General features: G+C 51.8%; 1 protein-coding gene across 1 annotated transcript in view; it reads right to left on the reverse strand.

The window, feature by feature from the left end:
- Nucleotides 1-5,555: 5,555 nt before the first annotated feature.
- Nucleotides 5,556-21,557, reverse strand: part of VOPP1 (vesicular, overexpressed in cancer, prosurvival protein 1) — a 93,129-nt gene continuing 77,127 nt past the window's right edge. The window contains exon 5 of the mRNA XM_012648798.1: nucleotides 5,556-7,823. Coding sequence (XP_012504252.1) covers nucleotides 7,633-7,823 — 191 coding nt within the window. The 3' untranslated portion in view covers nucleotides 5,556-7,632. The remainder of the gene's footprint in view (nucleotides 7,824-21,557) is intronic.

The raw sequence follows: 21,557 nt of genomic DNA on the forward strand, positions 1-21,557 counted from the left end.
TATTCATTGAATTCTTCAGTTCCAAGATTTCTGTTTGGTTCTTTTTTACCACATCTCTTTGTTGAATTTCTCATTCAGATCATTAATTATTTTTTTTATTTCTTTGTTTACTCATGTTCTTTTGTATATCACTGAGCTTTAATATAAATATTTTGAATTCTTCATAATTTTTTTCATTAAAATCTATTGTTGAAGAATTATTGTGTTCCTTCAAGGTGTCATGTTTCCTTGCTTTTTCATGTTTGTTTCCTTATGTTGATATCTATTCAACTGGTGTAACAGTTGCTTCTTTCAATTGTATGAATTGGCTCTCATAGTGAAAGACTTTTTCCTATAGATGTATCTCTAGTGTTGGTTGGGTAGGGTGATTTGACTTTGATTCTGAGTAGGTGCACTAGTGTAGTCTCCATAGGATTTCTTCAGCTATAATTAAGATCAGTAATGTCTTATGAGTTCCTCTGTGGCTTAGGCTGTAATTGTTACTGGAGACTGTAGAGAGGCTTTGCTGGGGATGGAGATGTCAGTGGTGGCAGTGGTGGGCCAAGTGTGCCAGCCCTTGGGCCCTTGAGTGGCATACACGGGCACTGGTGGTAGCAAGTCTAGGAAGACCAATCTTTGGGCCCCCAGGTGGCTTGCTCAGGTGTCATCAGTGGCAGTAGTGGTCTAGGGGGGTGGGTGGGTCCTTGTGCCCTTGAGCAGCATGCATGGCATCAGCCATAGCAGTAGTAGTGATGGCCCAACCTTTGGGCCCCCAGGTGGTATGTGTGGGTACCGATAATGGCAGCAGTGGGCTGGGTGGGCCAGTCCCAGGCCCCCAGGTAGCACATGCTGGTGGGTGCTGGTGGAAGTGGTGGCAATAAGGTGGACCATGCCTGTCCTCAGGCTCCAGGGAGCAGTACGTTAACACTAGCAGTGGCAGGTGGGGCTGGTTGATCCCCAGACCCCCAGATGATGTATGCAGGTGCCAGTAGGCTGGATGGGCCTGTTATCAGTTCCCCAGATGGCATGCTAGGGCACTGGCTGCAGGCAGGTTGGGTCTGTCATTAGGGCCCTGATGGTGTGTGCACATGCCAGCAGTGGCAGGCAGGATGGATTAATCCCCAGGCCCATAGACAACATGCACAGGCACTGGCAGGGGCAGCACTGGTGGGTGGACTTGTCCTTAGGCCCTCTGATTGTGCATGCAGGTGCAGGATGTGGTAGGCAGGACAGATCAATCTCCAGACTCTTAGATCAGCTCGGGTACCAACGGCAGTGGTGGGTACACTGGACCTGTCCTCAGGTCCCCAGATGGTGTGCATGGGCACCAGCAGTGGTGGGTGAATCCACCAGCCCCCTGGACAACATGCATGGGAGCTGATGGTGGCAACGAGTAAGCAGGCCTGTTCTCAGCCCCCCTAATAATGCATGTGAATGCTAGATGTATGGGTGGGGCCAATAAATCCCCAAGTCCCCTGGATGGCATACATGGGTGGTGCTGGTGGCAATGAGTGGGGAAGACCTGTCCTCAGGCCCCAGAAAGGCACCTGGACAGTCTGGTCCCGAGGTCCCCTGAAGGCCTATGCAGGTGTGATGGCTCTACTGCTGGGCAGGGCAGGGTTTCTGTCAGCAGCAGCGGCCCCAAGCAGTGGCTCTCAGGCTCTGGGGAGCACACGCTTTGGCTCCCTTTGCTCCAGGATCAGGCTCTCCATTGTGCTGCACTGCCTGTTCTTCAGGGTGTAGGACACTGTGTGGGCTAGAGTGCTGGGGACCCAGCCATACCTTCGGGTTTAGCCAGCATTGTGACAGTGGACATGGGGATGTCAGCAAGGGTCCAGGGCAGTCTGGAGGAGACTGGGCTCTCAAAATCATGCTGCAGCTGCTCGGGTTTCGAGGGGTGAGAAGGACCCAGCGTGAACTCCCTCCTTGGAACAGTTCGGTCATGTGGACTACAAGCTGCTTCCTATTCTAGTCTCAGGGCCCATGAGGGCCAAGGGGCTCTCCCATGGCTAGGACTGCAGGAGTCTGTGGTGGGAATGTGGACCACTGTGGACCTCTCACTTACCTTTCCCTGTATGGGAGTTTCTTTTGGCTCTGAACCAATCCCAGCTGGACAGGCTATTTGCTTCCCTCTCTTTCCATGCCTCAGAGGGTCCCAGTCACTTCCCTACTGAATTCCAGTGTCCTCTCTTAGATGCTCTGTTGGATGTGTGATTATCCACTCACTGTTTTTGCCCCTCCTTGTGGGGGAGGCAAGTGTACCTCTAGTCAACCATTTTGAAGCCCCTGTCTCTGAATGTGTAAAATATTGTTTACAGTTCATGGCTTGTTCTGGGATGCTCACAGATCTCATCCTACATAAATGGTGGGGATAAAAAGATAGCTGTGCAAGGATTCTCTTTCTAGCTTTGATTGGTTCATTGCCCATTACTGGGCAACACACAGGGAGGGGATGTGTGGAGTGTTGGTGGTGTACATGAAACCTCTTGGCTTCCTTATGTCATCATGGTATAGAAGATGGAGAATACGTGGAGAATGTGTCAAAGAAAATCCCTCTCTTCACACCCCTCTGACTACACCATGGACCTAGACTCCTCACAGTGAGCTGAGGTTTGGGTCGGAGTTCATTTCCTCTCTCACTATGCTTCAGTATCTCTTGCTCAGAGAATTGTGGAATGACACAGAGCAGAGGATTTTTAACATTTGTTCATTATCCACTATGTGCAAGCTTTGTATAAGCAATAGGTAGTGTAATCTGCATTTTATAGTTGGGGAAACTGAGACTTGAGGTTAAATCATTTGCCTGAAGACATGCAGCTAATAATTAGTAGACTCAAGACTGGAGCAGGGCTGTCCTTCAGAGCCCATGGTCTTTCCACGATACCAGCAATGGACAGTTATGGCCACATGGACTTCCCTCACATCTACTTTGTCCTTCTTTGGCATTCAGAGAGTACTAGAAGTTGAGAATTGCTATGGACTGAATGTCTGTCCTCCCCTGAAATTCATATGTTGAAACCTAATGTGGTGTTTGAAGGTGGGGCCTTTGGGAGGTGATTAGGTCATGAGGGGGATTTCTTGTGAATGACATTAGTGGCCCCAGAAAAACTCCTCACCCCTTCTGCCAAATAAGGTTACAAGAAGAAGATAGGTGTCTATGAACCAGGATGCGGACCTTCACTAGACACTGACTCAACTGACACCTTGATCTTGGACTTCCCAGCCTCCGACTGTAGTAAGTTATGTACTAACACAGAAATAAATTTGTTCATAGGCCATCCAGTGTATGATATTTTGTTATAGCTGAATGGAGTAAGATAAGAATTCAAACTATTAAAGATCATTGTAGTTGAGAAATGGATGGGTGATTGGGTAGAAATGCTGGTGCAGCTTAAGTCAGGAGAAAACTTCAGGGTCAAAATGGAGGGACTCCTCCCCTCCTACTCAGTGACAGCAAGAGGGGTGGAAGACTCTGGCTTTATGAGCAAGCATTTCAGAAAGCATGCTGACCCTCTTGTGGAAAAGGACACAGAGCCATGTGGACAGAAGCACAGGGACTGTGCTGGAGACCGGGTCACTGCCTCTCCCAGGTCCCTGAGTTTCACTTTGCACAAGATCTCCCTACAACCCTAGACCAACACCTAGGGGCTGAAGGAAAGCCATGGGAGCTCTGTCCTGTGAACACTTTAACTGATACAGCCCACCTCACCCCTGCCCGGAGCCTTACCACACAGAGTGTCCTCTTGGCGAGACGGCGAGATTCAGCTCATTAGTTCCTGCGGCAGCTGCTCTTCATACACTGGGTAGAGGGTGGGGGGAGTTGGGCTGGACCCCTGACATCTGCCACAGCCCCTTCTGCTCTCTGCACTCGCTGGCTGTAGCATGGGGATTCTGAGAAATAGTGCTGCCTTCTGAGCCGCCTTCTGTGCCATCTTCTGTTTCCTCCATCAATCAATACCCCCAGCCTTCTTCTATTTCAGCAATTACTTAACATTTTTGTCCCTGCACTCTTGACAGCCGATATGGATTTTTTGAGGCTCAGTGAAATTTGGGAAGGATAGATAAAAGTGAGCACTCAGTTTGCCATCTCAAGTCATGATCCTGCTTCCACCTTCCTCGGGAAGTTGGCCAGGCAGGGCATCCTTCCCGAGGTGGCTGTGATGCCGGACAACTTCCTGTCTGCATGGCAGGGCTTCTGATGGGATTATTATCTATCGAACCTGTCCTGGCAACACAGCCCTTCTATCAATTAAAACTGAGGGCAGTATTCCAATATATAAAACAAATTACACTGCTGTTTTCTTTTTTAGAATATGTAATTAAGTGAAGAGTAACTAAAACTTTTTTTTTTTTTTTTTGAGACAGAGTCACTCTGTCACTTCAGCTAGATTGCAGTGGTGTGATCATAGTTCACTGCAACCTCAAACTCCTGGGCTCAAGCGATCCTCCCGCCTCAGCCTCCCGAGTAGCTGGGACTAAGAGGTGTGCACCACCACACCCAGCTAATTTTTCTATTTTGGGTAGAGACAGGGTCTCTCACTCTTGCTCAGGCTGGTCTCAAACTCCTGACCTCAAGTGATCCTCCTGCCTTGGCCTCCCAAAGTGCTAGGATTACAGGTTGAGCCACCGCACCTGGTCCTCCTAAAACATTTTTTTAAATAAAAGAAAGGCCTTGGGGAAAAGGTGTTACAGAGCCTTTGGATTCTAGAACTCCCTCCAAATGGCCCAGGGCTGCAGGATTGGCAGCCCAGTCTGGAGCCAGGCAAATCTGCAGAGGCGCCAAGGAGCTCCCGAGGAAAGACTGAGGTCAGAATCCTTCCCAGCTGGGGTGTGATGTGTTAGAAATCTCTCAGATGGATTGACAGCCATGGGTTCTGCTGGCAGACACACCTCAGAGGGGCCTGAAGGTAAGGTGTGTTTACGTCCAACTCCACCCCTACACATACACAAGAAAAAGATTTCATGGTCTAGTTTGAGGAGGGCTAGATTAAACAGCACGGAGATGCTTCTTAAGAGTGTTTGACACACCAGTGTGCGCTGTCGGGCTCGCCCAGAAGGACACACTGGAGTGCACCAAACTTAGGTCCACAGAAGACCATGATCTAGGACCATGACCTAGACCTTTGCCTTCTAAGAAGGCAAAATACAAAACGCTTCTTTCCAAACATCTCAATTAGTGATTCACCTATAATGCAGCTGCACTGTAGCAGGGCTATTCCTCAGTGGTGTCCGCGAGAGAAGCACCGCTTCTGACCAAGCGGAGCGGGATTTTAGCATGAAGCCTCCATGGAAAACAGACCCAGTCCCATGTGTTCACCTTGCTAATGCTTCTGTCTTTCTCCTCGCCTTGGAAAATTTTCTCCTTAGCTTGATTTTTAAAATTTGTGAACCATAGCACCTTATCTCCTTGGAGAACATCTAGTTCCTGTTTCTCCTGAGATGGGGCACGCTGTCCCCACCCCGCCCAAGGCTGAACCAGGGACCTCTGTGCGTCCTTCCTCATCAGAACCTACATCTCTTCCCTCTTCCCCACTCCCCAGCAAAACAATCAAAGCACGTGCCCAGTTTATTTTTATTTGGCGTACGTAGGAAACAGGACCCTATCAAAAGAGAACAGAGAAGAGAAAGGAGCCAAGTGTCGCACAGGGAGCACGCACAGGTCTGCTTCAAGTTCACTCCTAACCCCGACTCCACGGGACGCCCACACACAGGAGCTGGACTCACTCTAAGAGGTGGCCGCGACCCGCCAACAGCACAAAGGAAACGACGACGGCAATGTCCCCAGGAGCAGGACTTCCGCATACAGTTTCAGTGTTCACTGCAGCAGGATTCTAAGTGGGTTCAGGGGACAACAAAATGTATCTGACACAAACATGGGAATGCAAAATCGGTGAGCCCCGCCCATCATTCAGTCACTTGGGCTCATTTGCTATCAAAAAGATGAAGGAAATTTAGTCCTGGACATTTATATGCCTCTTCGGCTGTGTCCGCCCCAATTCCAGGGGCGGCTCTTAGTGTGCCTCTTCATTAAAAACAGCAAAGGGAGAAACTGAAGTTAAAAATGCAAAACGAATGACCTGGAAGAAGAGAAACGTTTTGGACCCGTGTGGTTGTCTCCATTGTAAACAGCAAAAGTTGTGCTTTGTTGTCTCATTTAAATCAAGGCCTGGAGTGTGGGGAGGTCCTGCCGCCGGGGCACGAGGTCAGAGATCACACGAGGATGTCCAGAGACGCCCGTGGCAGCATCTGTGTGCACAAACCGTGCCTCCGAGGCTGCTCCTCTTGTTCCCGAGCATTTCCCTCAGAACTCCCTGGAGCTCTGACTCTACGTCCTTAGAGTAACGTAAGTCCAAGTGGTTACTTTGCCCTCTGCGTTCCTCACCCCCACCCCACATAAACGCCCAGGCAGAGTGTGGACACCAAGCCTCCTGGTCTGGGGAAATAGATGACATTCTGCATCCTCTCGGGGGAGATGTCTTGATGCTCCAGTTCAACGAGTAACAGTTCCTCAAGAGGCTCCGATTAGTTTATTTAAAAAATAAGTGCCCCCCACCCCCTTCTCCACGAAACTACACGTACAGTATTCTAGGCCCCAGGGCCACACAGCTTTCCTCGTAGTATCACACGATACATAGGTCTCAACCTGGGTTTAAATACACATCAACACTACTAACTACGTGGTAGAACAGAACTCCCTGCTAAACGCACCTCTCTGGTCTCTCCCTCTGCTATGAGAGCCCATGAGACCCCCACCAGGGCTGCCTCGAGGGGTGGGGGGTGTAGAAGCCCTCTGGGCCTGAGAACACTGGGGAGGCAGTGACACCAGGGAAGATACACTCCCAGTCTGACCTCGAAGGACCAGACATTACACACTTCTATGAACACTAAAAAGGGGGCAACATTTGTTTTCCAAGTCAGACCAAGAACTCACAAAACACAGTGTCCCAGTTGGGAGCAGGAAGCGATTTCCCCTGAATCTGAATAGCTTTCCTTAGTGATCTTCAGATAACGGCTGACGTCCGGCTCAGCCTGGCTCCGGGCCATCACCTTGCCACGAGAGCGGCTCACTCTGCGCTGCCCTGGCGCAGAGTGAGCTGAGGGAAGCCCGCCACCGGGTGTGAACGTCTTGACAGACAGGTGTCAAGAGGCTGGCTCTCCCCTGAATGTCTCTCAGGCAGCTCTGACGAGAGGAAGACTGACGGGAGGATGGGCCGCAGCGGCTGACCTGCCTCGGCCACGCTGCCAGCTGCGTGCAGTGGGGCTTCCGTCTGCTGGGAGGACGCCCGCCTGGGCCTGGCTCCTCCACGCCACCTGCACCTCCCAGCCCTGCCCTCCTCCTCCTCCTCTGAGTCTCTCTCCTGGGGATATGGTCAGGCCACCCTAAGAACGACAACCCTTGGGGACTGTCACCACACTCTGCCAGAGAGAACAGATCACATCAGAAACAGAAGGAACAGAAGAGGCAGTGTGAATTCAAATACTGTCCTCCATGGAAAACTTGAAAGGGAGCTGTGCTTGCTTTGAAGATATCAAAGAGGAATCTGTCCTCGGTGGCTCATCAGGCCATCCCTAGATGCGAACATCAGTGGGGACAGGAGAAGCCGGTGGGAGGCCCGCCCCCATCTCTCCTCCAGCACGCCGCCGCAGCACCTGCTACTTGGCCTTCACCACCTGTTCGTAGGGGGGCGGGGGCGTGCTGCAGTAGGAAGGAGGGGGTGGGTAGGCCGTGCTCCCCTGGGGTGAGGTGGGTTGGACCTGGAAGGCCATTGCCACGGTGTTCCCGACAGGATTCATCCCCGGTCCTCCCGGGTCAGTGTAATACGGCGGCCCCGGCTGCTGGGCTCCTGAAAGACAGATAATCGTACGTGAGCACAGATGAGAAACCCACCACCATCACACCTGCAGCAGGTCCAGGCTGGAGCGGAAGCAGAAATGCCCCTGTCACCATTCAACTGAAGTGTGTCAAGGACCCAACATGCCCAGTAGAGCAGGGCCCCTGGGGTGTGGTGACAAGCAATGCAACATGCAAGTCTCTGCCTTAGCGGAGCTGCCACTCCTCTAGAACATGTCACACGTTACCCGTGCAACGTCACGGGCCAGGAAACTGGGAAGAACCAGAAAAGCCAGCCTGGTTTTCCAACGTGCAGCTCAGCATTGTCACTGGCAGCATGACAACCCTTTTAAACACAGGTAGCTGGTGCCGAGTTCTGAAGTAAGGTCTCCATCACCTGCCACCCAGATAAGCCCAAGTTCCCAGGCAGGGAGACAACCTCCCAGGGCAAATGACAGTGGCAGGGCTGGAGCTGGTGGGTCTACAGAAGCTCCATGTCCCCCAGATGCTGCCAGAGAGTCTCTTCTCCACGGGTGAGGATCTAAGACGCAGGGTGACACCCCAGCTATGGCCTGGCTGCAGGACAGGGGTCCAGGGAAGGGGAGAGGAGGGAGCAGGCTGGCCACCCTGCCCCAAATCTAGCCCTGAGTTGCTGTTTCAGAGCCTATTTCTTAGGTCTGATTATTCTCATATGGATAACACTACAGAATACTGAATATTTAAATAAAGAATAAAAAAAAAGAAACTGCGAGAGCTCTGGGTGTGTCCCGGATAAAGTTAATTTTGTGAGCAGACTCAGATCTGTCTGGAGTGAAGCCTCATTTAACCCCGGGAGATCCGCGCGTGCCAGAGAAGCTGCCCCTGTGTGAGTATCGTGCAGGGTCTTTTTGGCAAAGCTCCCTCTGACACGGCTCCACTGACAAGCCCCGACTCCTAGGAAGATGCCCGTCAAAGTCTGCACGATGTCCCAACTCCAAGCTGGCCAAGTCAGATCCTGGAAATCTACAGAAGTGCTGAAAGGGAGGAAGAACAGAAACACAGTTCAGACCCGCACCCCAGGCTGTCGGGAGGGGTGGGAGACAGCCTCGCCGACCCGCTGCTGCTCACGCATCTCACCCCGTGTGCTCCGTTCACGAGTTACCCACCAGCCACGGCTGTGAGCTTCAGAGATTGTTTTATTTATATGTGGATCTTGTATTTGTTAGACAATTAAAAAGTCAAAGATTTTTTTAAAAGACACCATTGCAATAGCCTAGACAAGACACGGTAAAGGCCTCTGAGAATTAGAGAAGGAAGGAAAGGGGAGAATGGGGGCGGCTGGGGGTGCATCCCGTGACCCGTCCGGGACTGCTCAGGGGAGAATGCCCGAGACAGGCCTACAAAGAAAGGGTCTGGTTTCTGGTCCCAGAATGGGGGCCGCCTGGCAGGAAAGTGGCCCAGAAGAAGGGTGGGCAGGTGAGGAGGTCCGTGCTGGGAAGGCTCCTGTGGAAAGGTGGCAACAAGCACACAGGTGAACGCGAAACCACCAAGGCGATGTGCAGGGGGAGGAAAGACACCGCTGGGAGAAGGCTGCAGGGAAGGTCGAGGCTGCAGGCAGGAGAACAGCAGGCACTTCAGGCATATGGGAAGGGGGCAGAGTGGTGGGGAAGCAGCAGTGAGAAGCGGTGCTGGGTGTCAGGGCAGCAGAGGGGCAGGAAGCTGTGGTGGCGCTTACTCTCCAGGTCGAAATGGCAGCGGAGAAAGCAATTTGGGCTGTGGGGGAGACGGTACGTGGCGCCAGGGGGGAGCCCAGAGGCACACAGGGATGCCAGCGCCTGAGTGTGTTCACAGGCAGGGACAGACGCGTGGGAACGAGAGGGGTTTGGGGGAGCGTGTGCTCAACAAGGTGGGCATTTGGACTCCGCCGCTGCACACAGACCCTGAAGCGCAGGAAGGCACCAGAGACACCGCACCTGGTGGTGAGAGGGGCGCTGGAGTGTGCAGGAAGAAGGCGCAGGGCACGCACAGCAGGCGGCCGCTACTCCAGGTGGAAGCAGGTGCCGTGTAACTGCTCTGCTGGCCGTGGCGTGGGGAAGCATAAATAGCAGGTTTGAGCAGAGAGACCAAAGTACCCAAGGATGAAGGAGGCGTCCACAGTGGTCCCAGATGGCAACAAAACAAGTCTCAGGGAGTGACAGAGCACACAGGGATGGGACTTAGCTTGGAGAAGATGTTATGCACGGGGGTGGGGGCAGCTGGGAGCAGGGGCCACTAGCACCTACTTCACCCTGCGGCAGGCTTGGCCAGGGAGGAGAGAACCAGTCCTTCGCTTCTGAAGGTTGGCTGTGGAGGGTTCAGTTAGAGAAAGAAAATACGCAGAGCACCCTAGGAAGAGGCTGGAGTTACAGGAAGGCTTTCTCCAGAGGGACAGCTGGGTGGGACCACGGTGGCCACACAGCTGCCTCTTCCATTCCGCGTCCATCAGGCCAGTCTGTGCCATGTGTGTGCTGTGGGGTGGCGCGACATGGGGTGGCAGGGGACGGGGGTGCATGTGTACGCATTCCTGAAGAAGGGCAAGTGCCTTGCCATGGTCACACAGCCGTGCTGGGCAGCGCCAGGACCTGGACCCAGCACGCACGGGGAAGCCAGCCCCCCCACTGTGACAAGCGGGAGGAAGCTCCGGCGAGAGTGGATGGGGGAGCCGACCGGGACACCACAGGCACGCGTTCTGACCGCTGCCCAGGAACGAAAGGCCAGGCCTCCAGGCTTGGCCACTCTTATCCCTGGCATGTCACCTGTCCCCAGATGACGCTGGAGTCCTTTTATTCCTGAATGTCACCACCTCTTTGCTTACTGAGAGTCCTGATGTGGTCTGAGAGGGAGCTCCACACTCAGCCAGGATCGCCGAGAACATGCCAAGGGTGGTAACTGACAGCCGTCCTCTCAGCGGGGTCGCGGGACAGCCGAGCTGCCCTGCTTTCTTCACGGGACCGGGCGCCTCGACCACAGCGCCTGGCTGGTGGCACGTGGAAGGGGAGCTGGGTCGGTCTCTTCCGGGCAGGCAGAGGAACCTGGCTGAGGCCGAACAGAGACGTGTGGCCCATGAGAGACGGGCGGGCACCGGCGGACTGTGCAGCTCCAGCAGGGCTCCCGTTCCCCAGGGTCCCCACGTGTCTGCTGTCAGCCCCTGCCCAAGGGAGCGTGCTCTCCACGCACCCCACTGCCCCGACTGCCCGAGCCCTCACAGCTGAGTCAGAGGCCACGTCCAGATTGCCTCCACCGTCCCCTCGGCCCAGGCTGCTTCCCGAGATGTTGGCAGGTGTCTCAACACGTGACAGCAGACTCGAGGCTCGTCCCTGCCACCCACCCCCTGGCCGGTCCGCCCACCGTTCACCTTCCCACCCACCACAGGAGCAGGCGCCAGGTGCTCTCCTGAGGGGGAAGGGCCCCCAATCAGGTTCCTGCCTGCTTCAGCCTCACTTCCTCGTCTCCCGACAGCAACTGCGGCGCTGTGTCCCGCTCACCCTCCCCAGACAGCACCTCCTGGGCCCTCGGCACGCAGACCACGCCGCCTGGAACGCCCGTCCCCACCTCCACCCAGCCTCCTCCCCAACCTCCCTTCTGGCTAATTCCCATTTATCTTTGAAGTCTCAGCTCAGAATCACCAATCCCAGGAAGCCACATGTCACTGCCTATCACCCCTTCATGGCTAGCGCATGCCGCCATTCTCTCCGCACCCAGAACGAGGCCTGCCTGTCCGCACCACCACTCTCACCACGGTGCCCTACAATTTTCTGAGCTTCCTGCACATGAAGACAGGATCTCATACATCCCAGTGCCCTCAGAGCCCAGAACCACAGCTGGCATGTGGCAGACCGTCTGTAACATGGGAGATGAATGAGGAAGGGGCGAATGGTCATGTGCATTTGAGCTTTGTCTCTGCCATTCTGTGCCGGCTGCAGTGGGCTGCAGTGGGCAGCGTCCTGCAACACACCTGTTTCTGGTATGACAGGAAGCGGTGCCTGACCAGCTGGCCTGTACCAAGCCCTTGCTCCATTGACGGAAGGAGCCCACTCCCCATCTTGGTGGGGGTGGGTGGGAACGTGGTCTTTGTAGCAGAGAGGTGGCTCAGGCTGTGTTTGTGACGTCCCTGCAGCGTGGCCCTCGCTTGGGTGAACGATAGGAAACACTGACCCCGGTGTCCCACGGAATTGGTATTTTCACGTTAACAGTCACAACTCATGTACATTGCCAGGAACTGGCAGGATGGGACTGCAATATTTGAACGTAGAGATGGAGAGATTCTGAATACGAAAGAAAGAGAACAGCGAGGAGGGAACAAAGTATGTCCTTGTCAAATACATAGGTGGAAAAATTGGCAACCACAGGGACGGAACATGCTGGAAAGCCTGTGGGTGAGGCTGAAGCACAGCAGGAACAGAAGTGTGAGTGGCTCCAGGCCAGGTGGAGCCAAGGAGGCAGGAGCCAAAGCAGCTCAGCAGGAGGACGTGGCTCCCGAGGACACACCCACCCCAGACACCTGCTGGAGCTCTGCTCACGTGGTTGAAAGCAAAACTCTTGACCAGACACAGACCACTGTAGAGGACATTTTGTCTGGGAACGGTTCCTTATTGTTTTTATCAAGAACCTGCCTGTGGGCTTGCACGCGAGCCAGGGCGCCCTAACCCTGCAAACAGGAGGGGCTAGAGAGTTCAGATGCAAACATCTGCTCGCCGGAGACGAAAGAACAAGGAACAGGACGTGTTGAGTCGGGACAGTGTGGGAACAAAGAAATTGCAGTGGGACAGTTGCCAAACAGGCTGTGTTATAAATAAAGAAACTGCGGCAGAAAGACGCTGCAGTCTTGTACCGTCTTTGTGTGTCTATGTCTCTTTGTCTCTGTGTTCATTCCTCGTCCCTAGAAATGGGCCACGACAGACCACGGTGGCCACTCGGGCTCCCACAGAGAAGAGAAACTGAGAGAAGACTGAGAGACTCACTGAGGACAAAGAAAGGGTCGCCACACCGCGTGTGTGAAACCCGCAGAGAGAGGGTGCGGGCGGGTGCGCCCACAGGCTCCGAGGCGTCCTCCCAAAGGCAGCCCCGAGCGCGCGCCTGGTTCTGCGGCTCCAGGACGGAAAGCACCTTCTGCCCTCATTTCAACTCCACAATCGCACGCAGGTACGGTGAGAACAAAACCTGAAAGGCTCCAAATGAAGCCCGTGGGATTGATTCTAAAGGACAAAGTGGCAAAGTGGGTTTATTAACACAAATACGAAATGGAATCAGGAAAAACAAGGCCCCTGGGAGATGAAGCTCGGGGCAGACACCCTGGACAAAACAGAGCCTCTCCACACACGTGGAGAACGAGGAACAAAACAAATGGCCAAGAGGAGAACCACAAATCTTATTCTCTGCCAAAGAGAACGGTTTGTAAACTGAAATGGAGAGAGGAAGTGAGCGAGGGAAAACGAAAGCCCAAGATAAAGGAGCGTTGGCCGGCCTTTGGGGAGAGCACTCGGGCTGCCTGGCCAGCGGTCGGGAGGGGCGCTGCCGACGAGGGGCCTGTCGTGCTCCAAGTGCGCTCTGACAAGGACAAGCCTCTCATGCACAGCATGTCACTCAGGCCTAGAGTAATACTACAAGATCCACATTGTTTATTCCCATTTTACAGATGCAGAAGCCCAAACACATTACACAGTTTGCCCGGCGAGGCTCTCTAGGACCGAGGGCCACCAGGGTCGGCCGAGGTGGGTGGCAGGGGCCAGAGAAGGGGTGCCTGCTAAGCTGTGGGGTTATGCCAGGGACCTGCCACCTTGTGACTTTTTGCACAAGAGATGAATCTGCCTCGTTTTTCAAGCTGGCTGACCTGGGCCATCTGTCACTTGCAGCCGAAAGCCCTGAACTAATTCCCCAGACTCTTCAGAATCAACAGACTCGTCCCCTGCACGACTGGCCAGTCCTCTGCTCAGCCTTCAGGTCTGACTCAGTTTTACATTGTGTCTACTCACTTTGCTAAACTGTCTTGGCTATTAAAACTATTTCCCAGACCATTCTCCATGACTTTCAGTTAAGTACTGATTATACTGTTTACAAATAGGGAGAGTTTTGTTTTTCCTTACTAATGGTTACTTATTATTTTCATGTTAATACTTTAGCCAGAAATACTATAACAGTGTTAAATATTAAATATGATACCAAGCATCCTAATTTTAATGGGAATTTTTACTGTTTCACTAAATGTAATGTTGGTAGTGGGTTTGAAGTACATACTTACGTTTATTCAACAATTACTGACATTTCTGTTCAAAAGGCAGAGCTGGTAACATCTGGGTACAGGGTAGTAGACTGAGTCCTTACCTCTAAGACCCTCGAGGAACTCGTGCTCCAAGTCTTTATTATATTAAGAAAAACCCTTCATTACTAGTTTTGATAAGGAATATATATTGAATTATATGACAGCCTTTTCAGTACCTATTGAGATAATCATTGCCTTCTGATATACTTTATAATGCTAATAGCTTACTATTCTTTCTTTCTTAGAAAGATTATGCTTAGTTATGATGGTGTACTATTTTGACATGTTGTTTAATTCAGTTTCCTAAATGTGAATTCAATATAATTTTATTTTGGTGTTTGTTTCCAAGTTATACTACCTTTATAAAATGAATTAGGTAGATTTCCATAATCTTCTATGCTTTGTAGTAATTTATACATTCATTGAAATGAACTGTTTCTTAAAAATATCAAAGAAACCATCTGAATTCAGAGCCCTTCTAGGAAGTAGTTCTTTGGAAACTTCTTCAAACTCTTACTTGCTTTTAGGTTTACTGAAACTTCCAGTGCCGTGATGCATATCTGGTCACGTGCCCTTCCCATCTCACCAGATCGTCCGGTTCATGAACACTCCTTTCTAATCCTTAAACTCCTTCGAATCTGTAGTGTTTTAGTTTATGATTTTATTTTTGCTTTGTCCTTTATTGATTACACTTGTCAGGGGGAAGACATGCAATGTTATTTATTTTACCGCTTTTTACCAAGCACTAACTTCTAGATTTACAATTCTATTTTTCTGTTTTGCATAATCAGCTTATATTTTATTTATAATTCCGCCCATCTCCTCTTCCAGGGCTTTATTTTACTACCCACTATTTATAAATTTCTGTGAGTTTATTTTATTGATTTTTGAACTGCTTTTGAGGCGAGCTCAGTTCATTTGCTTTCATATTTTAAACTTTTCTCAAAGAATAAGGCTTTGACTCTCGCTCTAAACATCACTTGAGCACACATGCAGACGCCCTGTATCACGTCATCAACTGTGCGCTCAGCGAACACTGAGCTCCCGGTGCCAGCACTGCTCTGGGTGCTCAGGACACAGCAACAACGAAACAAAATCTCCAGTCCTCACAGCACTTGCAGTTTAGAGAGACAATAAGCAAGAAAAACATATAGTACGTTAGTTGGTGATAAGTGCTAATGATGAAAACAAAACAAGGATGTTGAAAAAGAAAAGAAAACGGAGGGGAAGGTAGTGCAGCGTTCCACAGTCCACACGGCAGGGCCTCAGGGGAAGGTGCAGGGCTCGAGAGATGCGAGGGCGCCCACCACGCGGACGTGGGGGTGACAGGGAGCACGCCATGCGCACCTGTGTGGCTGCAGGTGCAGAAAGAGCCTTTCTGGCAGAGGAATCCCAGGTCAGAGGGGAGACAGGAGGCCAAGCCGGAGGCTTGTGTGTGGCAGGGGCCAGGAGAGGAGCAGGAGGGCTCAGGCCCAGGGGGCTGCTGGGAGCCGTGAGGCTGAGGACAGGGAGGGACCCTGCTGAGCAGGCAACCCAGGAGGGCTGGGACAGGAGCCCTTGAGTCCTGTTTTGACTCTGGCTGCCCTGCCGGGAAGAGTCTGAAGCAGGAGTCGGGAAGGCAGGAGGCCAGTTAGGAAGCTCCTGTGAGACTCTGCGTGGAGGGTGGTGGCAGTGGGGGTGGGGGCGGAGAGGAGGCCCAGGGGGCCTGAGGCCTGGAGGAGCAGAGTCCCGCGGACTGAGCAGGGAGCCTGGCCAGCACCTCAGGGCCCTCCCCCAGCCCCACCTTCTTTGACTCAATACATAATTTAAGGGAATATTCTTTTACTTTCAAGTGGGTGCGGAATATCCATTTACTCATCTACAGACATCTAAAAACTAAATGTAGAGCTACCAGCAACTGCTGCCCCTCGGCCCTATGGCGTGAGAAAGGGGCGTACGCACGAGCGCAGCCTCCCAGCCGGCGCGATCCAGCCCGCCAGAGAGCACGGCGGCGGGGCGGAGCCCAGAGCACCCCGGTCCACGTCCTCAGTTACATACAATTTCTGCTTTTATGAACGTATTCAGACTTGCTTTGTAGTGCCAAATTTAATAAAATCTTTTAAATACTCCATTTATTTTTATATTTTGATTAAATTGATAACAATGCACTGACACTCCTACAGTTTCCATCATTTTTTCCTATTTCTAAGTTTTAGTTTTTATATACTTTGAAGATTTAACAGATGACTCAAAACAATTTTATCTTCTTTATAAGAGGTTATTTTTATCAATATTAAAAGGATTTCCTTTTTAGTAAATCCACGGAATACTTCTTAAAGGATGCAGAAAAAAAACAGGCAATTTGGGGTAAGCTGGAAGGAGGACGCTGGGAGGAGACTGTGTATTTCCCCGAGATGCACGTATTATCCATCACCAAAAAGACTTTCCACTACTGCGTTTGGGCAGGAGGGAGTCAGAGGACACAGTGGTATGGGGTACCCAGGCTTCCGGGCTGACCGGCAGGGTCCGCAGAGACCAAATGGCCAGAACACTCCTGAGACGCACTTGGACGCTGCTTTAAGACAGTGGGGCCCGGATGTCCCACAAGAAAAGGCAGAGACAAACTGTGAACAAGCTCAGTAAGAAATGAAATCTCCCCAGAAAAAGTCTGCACTTTTTGTTTCCTGGTTGGATAAATCAGAAGTGAGTGGAGAGAACAGTTTTGCTCACCTCCGATGATTTTTTAAAAACAGAAGCAAAAATAACTGTATGCCCCTGAGCACATCCTGGAGTATAAACTCGAACTCACAGCAGAAGCCATCAGAGGTAAGGACTGACTTTCACTCCAGTCCTGTGGACGTCCAAGGTTCTCACGGCTTTTCATGCTTCCTCCTGCCGCCGCGGCAGGGTCGGCTCTTCACCACTCACCCTGCAGCCCTCCTCTGCAGGCGCCAGCTGCCCTGCGTCATCCGATCCTGTTACAGCACAGGCCTGATGAAGCAGAGCCCGCACTTCCGACAAGCTCCCAGGGACCAGGGACCACAGGTATCTTCAGCCCACACTTGAAGAAAAAGAGCCAGAGACTTTGTGACACATTGTCATTACCATCCCGCTTGCAACCCTCCAGCTAGTCCTAAGAGCACCGAGCCAGACCCCACCGCTGCTCCGGCCCCACCAGCCCCTGCCCAAACCAAGGCACCTCTCCCAGAGATGGCAACAGCCGTCTCTCCAGTTCCTTTTCGTAGAGAATCTATGATTCTCGCCAAAAGCTCTCCCGTGTGGCTCTCGAATCACCTTCGAAACACCTTCAGTGTTCACATCCCTTCTTTGCCAAACATCCTCTAATGAATCCTTGTTACTTCTCCACGTCATACTCTTCAGCACCTATTGTTAAAGCAGTATATAATTGGATTTTGATTTTAACAACTTGAGCTTGTTCTTTCAGAGAGTTCTAGAACATTCAACTTCACTGACACATCGACTGTGGACTGTCTTCCTCTGCTGCTGTATTTTGTTCATATATTTCCTTGCTGCTTCTCGTGTTGTCTTCTTGCCTTTTTTTTTTTTTTTTTTTTTACTTCTATTACTATCTTTGACAGTGATTTAGAGTGTGGACATGTGGCTTTGATTCTGAGTACACACTCTAAAGACAGAAGAAACCGTCAAACCACAGCAGCAGATTCCTTTTGGAAACCCAGCCCTGTGCCCTTCCTCCCACTGCTTGGCTGCGTTTCTTACTGAACCTTGGGAAACCCACGCCCTGCCTGTTTCTCCTCATCACCGGCTTCTCCACGCAGAAGCCCCGGGGACAGGCACGCTGGGCAGAGCGGGCCTCGCTCCCTGAAGCTTTCGGGTGATGCGGCGCCTGGCTGTGGAAGCTGCGGACACACCAGGGGGCTGGGCCTGGGTGCCCCGAAGATCCCATTCAGCCCTCAGAGTTTTTTACATTTTTTTTTCCTTGAGATATTTATTAATGGTAAGATAACAGCAAAGATAATAGCAAAATGAATTAAGAAAAAAAGGAGAGAAAAAGCACCCAAAAAAATAGAATGAAAAGGGAGAAATAACTAAAAAGACAACTGCTGCTTTAAAAGACTTGAAAGAATATCATAAACAATTACTCACTAATTCTCCCTCAGGGTCTCCAGAAAGAGCCAGCCCTGCCGAAACCCCGATTTGGGACCGTGGCCTCTAGAACTGTGGGAAATAAGTCTCTGCTGTTTGCAAGCGCCGAGTGCACAGGGCTTTGCTAGGAGCGTCCCAGGGCACTGGCGCAGCATGGCCCCCCTTTCCCACTGTCAGCGCCGGTCCACACACGTGCAGCAGTCCCCAAACAATAAAAACAACATTGCTAAGAAAATGTAATTACCAGAAATAGTTTAAAATTTTGCAAAGCTCCTGTTTGTTTGTTTAGGTCCGGCCCTGGGGTTCTGTGACCTCATGATTTAGGACAGATCAAAGGATTTAATGACACATCCCCCGTGGCTTTGCGCCAGGTTCAAGCCCTCCCTTTGTCCACAATTGTCACCACCTTGCAGGCCTCCTGCCAGCAGCCAGCACCTTCCCTGCAGAGAAGCGGGGCTTTAAATATGGACACACAGCAAACAGCAGACGGAAAAACACTACTTCACGTCCTTTTGAAGTATTTTCCCAAGACATTGAAAGTCTGCCAAAAACCAGAAAACATTTTAGAGGAAACTAAAAGTTTATTTAAGGTTAACTGAGAAGGTAAAAGGCAGATGAAATGGAAAATGCCTGTTTTTGCTCAAGTTCTACAGGCAACGTGGATGTGTATTGAGGATTTCAAACCTGAGTCTCTCACTTCGGGCTCACGTGCCCTGCGGCCACTCGGTGCCAGCACAGGGTGGGCACTCGGGAGCGTCCGACAGACTAGGGGTGGGCATGTGGGCATGGTGCCTCCTGCACCAGGAGCCCCGTCTCGTTTGGCCGGAGTTGCCCCTGACTCCCGCCCTGCCCCCGCCCGGACCAGGAACAGCCATTTCAAATAGGTTAAGGGAGAAGAGTTCAAGATGACAGTGTCAGAAGGCCGCTTCTGGAGATGGAAGCCAGAGGGAAAGGTGCTCCGAAGGAGACTGCCAGCTTGCAGGCCGTCGGACCCGGCTCTGCCTTCCTTAATGCACATGAGGAAGACCCTTGGCACCTGCGTCACCCTCCCTGAGATGGGCCCCCCCCACCCAAGAATGTGGATGGGGACAGGCGACAGGCTCAGGCTCTGTTCCAGCTTATCACGAGCCACACAGAGAACAAGAGGCAAGGACGTAAACTGGAAGTTTCTGTTCCCACTGATCACAGAAGTGTACAGACGTGAGAGGGGTTTGTTGTGATTAATGTAATGATATGAACTGTCTTACTATCAGGAAAGGCTGTAAAAAAATGCCTTTGTTTTGGAAATACAATCTGTGCAGAGTATATTATTATCTGTCACTATTCACAGTGGCCAAGGACATTCAATACTTTTACCTAGGAAACAAAAACCAAAATCAAAAACCACCTCCCACTTTTACATGGCAGAACATTTTAGATGTATCTACTATATGCAAACTGGATCGCGTAGATCGTGATAGGAATTGAGCTGTTATGGGAAAGGAAGGGACAGCATCAGAGCTGGAAAGAGATCGCAGAGGAGGAACGACGGTGGGAGACACACACAGAAAGTCAGACAGACAGAGCCACACACTGGGCGTGGTGGGACCCTGCCCCTGGCTTGCCAGGAGGAATGCCGGCTTGTGCAGTGGCCCCCATTCCCTGGCTCACACCCACACCCTCACTCCAATTTCCTGGACATCCAGTGCCCTTCTGCCTTCAGGGATGAATTGGTAAGGAATACTCTGGTAGCTACGAGAGTATGTGAATAGACTGGAATTTGCAATTTATACGCAACTTGAAATGTTTCCAGTTAATTTCTTTCACCAAAACCATAAACTTGATAATAATTCTGTCGTGAAAGAGGCCACTCAGAGTGGCACACAGTGGGTGCTAGTCCCCAGGGAGCACAGCCCCCCGTGCCTGCACACCCTGGGTCCTTTCGCCCCACTGATTCTTCAGGAACAAAACCCAGAAATCGAGAATAGAAATGTCAGAGCCACAGGGGCTGGAGACGGGGAGAGGTGACCTGCAGGGCTGTCCTGCTGCCGTCCCTGCACATGTGAAGGACTGTCTCGTTGGAAAGAAATTACACTTACTCCACCAGCTCTAACACCAGATGTCCCCACAACCGAAGCAGCCCTGTTCATGCGTCAGCTCTGACTTGGCGGGTAATTAGACTGTCAAAGCACCCTCTCTGTTTTCCCTTTCTTGCTGTTGGTGTCATTTAGTCAGGCCACCACTGTCACTGTGGGCTGACAGGTTTATTATAGGATTCAGACATCGGAACTGTAGGAAACCATCAACCAGCTCACCAAAAATACACCCCAGAAAGGAAGAACACTCCACCTCCCAATGGGCATACTCTACTACTCCTACTTTATTTGTAAAATAAATCAAAACTAGTCACATTAAAGGAACTCATTTTTAAGGAAACCTTAAATGACATCAACACCACATCTCATTCCTGCCCATCCCTGCCATGAATCGGTGTGGTGACCGCTGGCCTCAGGGCACCCCGCAGAAACCCTGGCCATGCGCCTCTCCCGCTGCCTGGCCACACGGTCTGCAGTCCTGCTCTTGCCCATCAGCTCTGGTGGCCACACAGTACTGCACGAAGACGACAGCCCATAACTTCGTCACCTTTTCCTCTGTAGTCAACTGTCCCCCACATTCAGCCCTGAGCCTTCCTGAAGGCCAGCCCTCGCCACCAAGACCTGCGCCGGGCCTCTGCCTGGGTCTTCAGTGTTGTTTTCCCACTCACCTCCAGGGTCCCAGGATGCTCACGCAGAACCTCCGACTGTGTGAACACAGCAGCTGGGGCCACTTAGCTAATGTTCTCCAAGTGAGTGAAGGAAGGAGGGCAGGGAGAGGAAGGGGAGGGAGGAAGGAAGGGAAAGAGGGGAGGGAGGAAGGGGGAGGAGGAGGGAGGCGGAGGGAGAAGAAAGGGGAAGAGAGGGAGGGAAAGAGGGGAGGGAGGGAAAGAGGGGAGGGAGGAAGGAGGGGAAGGAGGGGAAGAAGGGGAGGAAGGAGAGGAAGGAGGGGAGGGAGGCAGGGTATTTTTCCTCTCTACCCTGGAGGGCACACTGATGGGGTCCTGCCAGAGCCTGACCAGAAGGATCTGGGGCTGTAGCATGAGGGAGTTCTGACTTTCTCAGCTGCAGGGGCAGACTAAAGAGAGCCAGGAGCGCCTTTCTCCATACAACTGCATTTTGTGAGTGAGGTGCTGAGGCTCAGAAGGGACCATGGACCACCCTGGGTCTTATAGCCCTCAGGCCCCCTAAGTCCCTTGTCTGGTGCCTCTTGTTCCCCAGACTGCAGCTACTCCCCACTCCCACAGCTACCCCACGCCCCTGCGGCTACACCCCACTCCCACAGCTACCCCAC

This window comes from Propithecus coquereli, unplaced genomic scaffold (assembly GCF_000956105.1).
Source record: "Propithecus coquereli isolate 6110/MARCELLA unplaced genomic scaffold, Pcoq_1.0 Scaffold294, whole genome shotgun sequence".
Classification (NCBI taxonomy): Eukaryota; Metazoa; Chordata; class Mammalia; order Primates; family Indriidae; genus Propithecus; species Propithecus coquereli.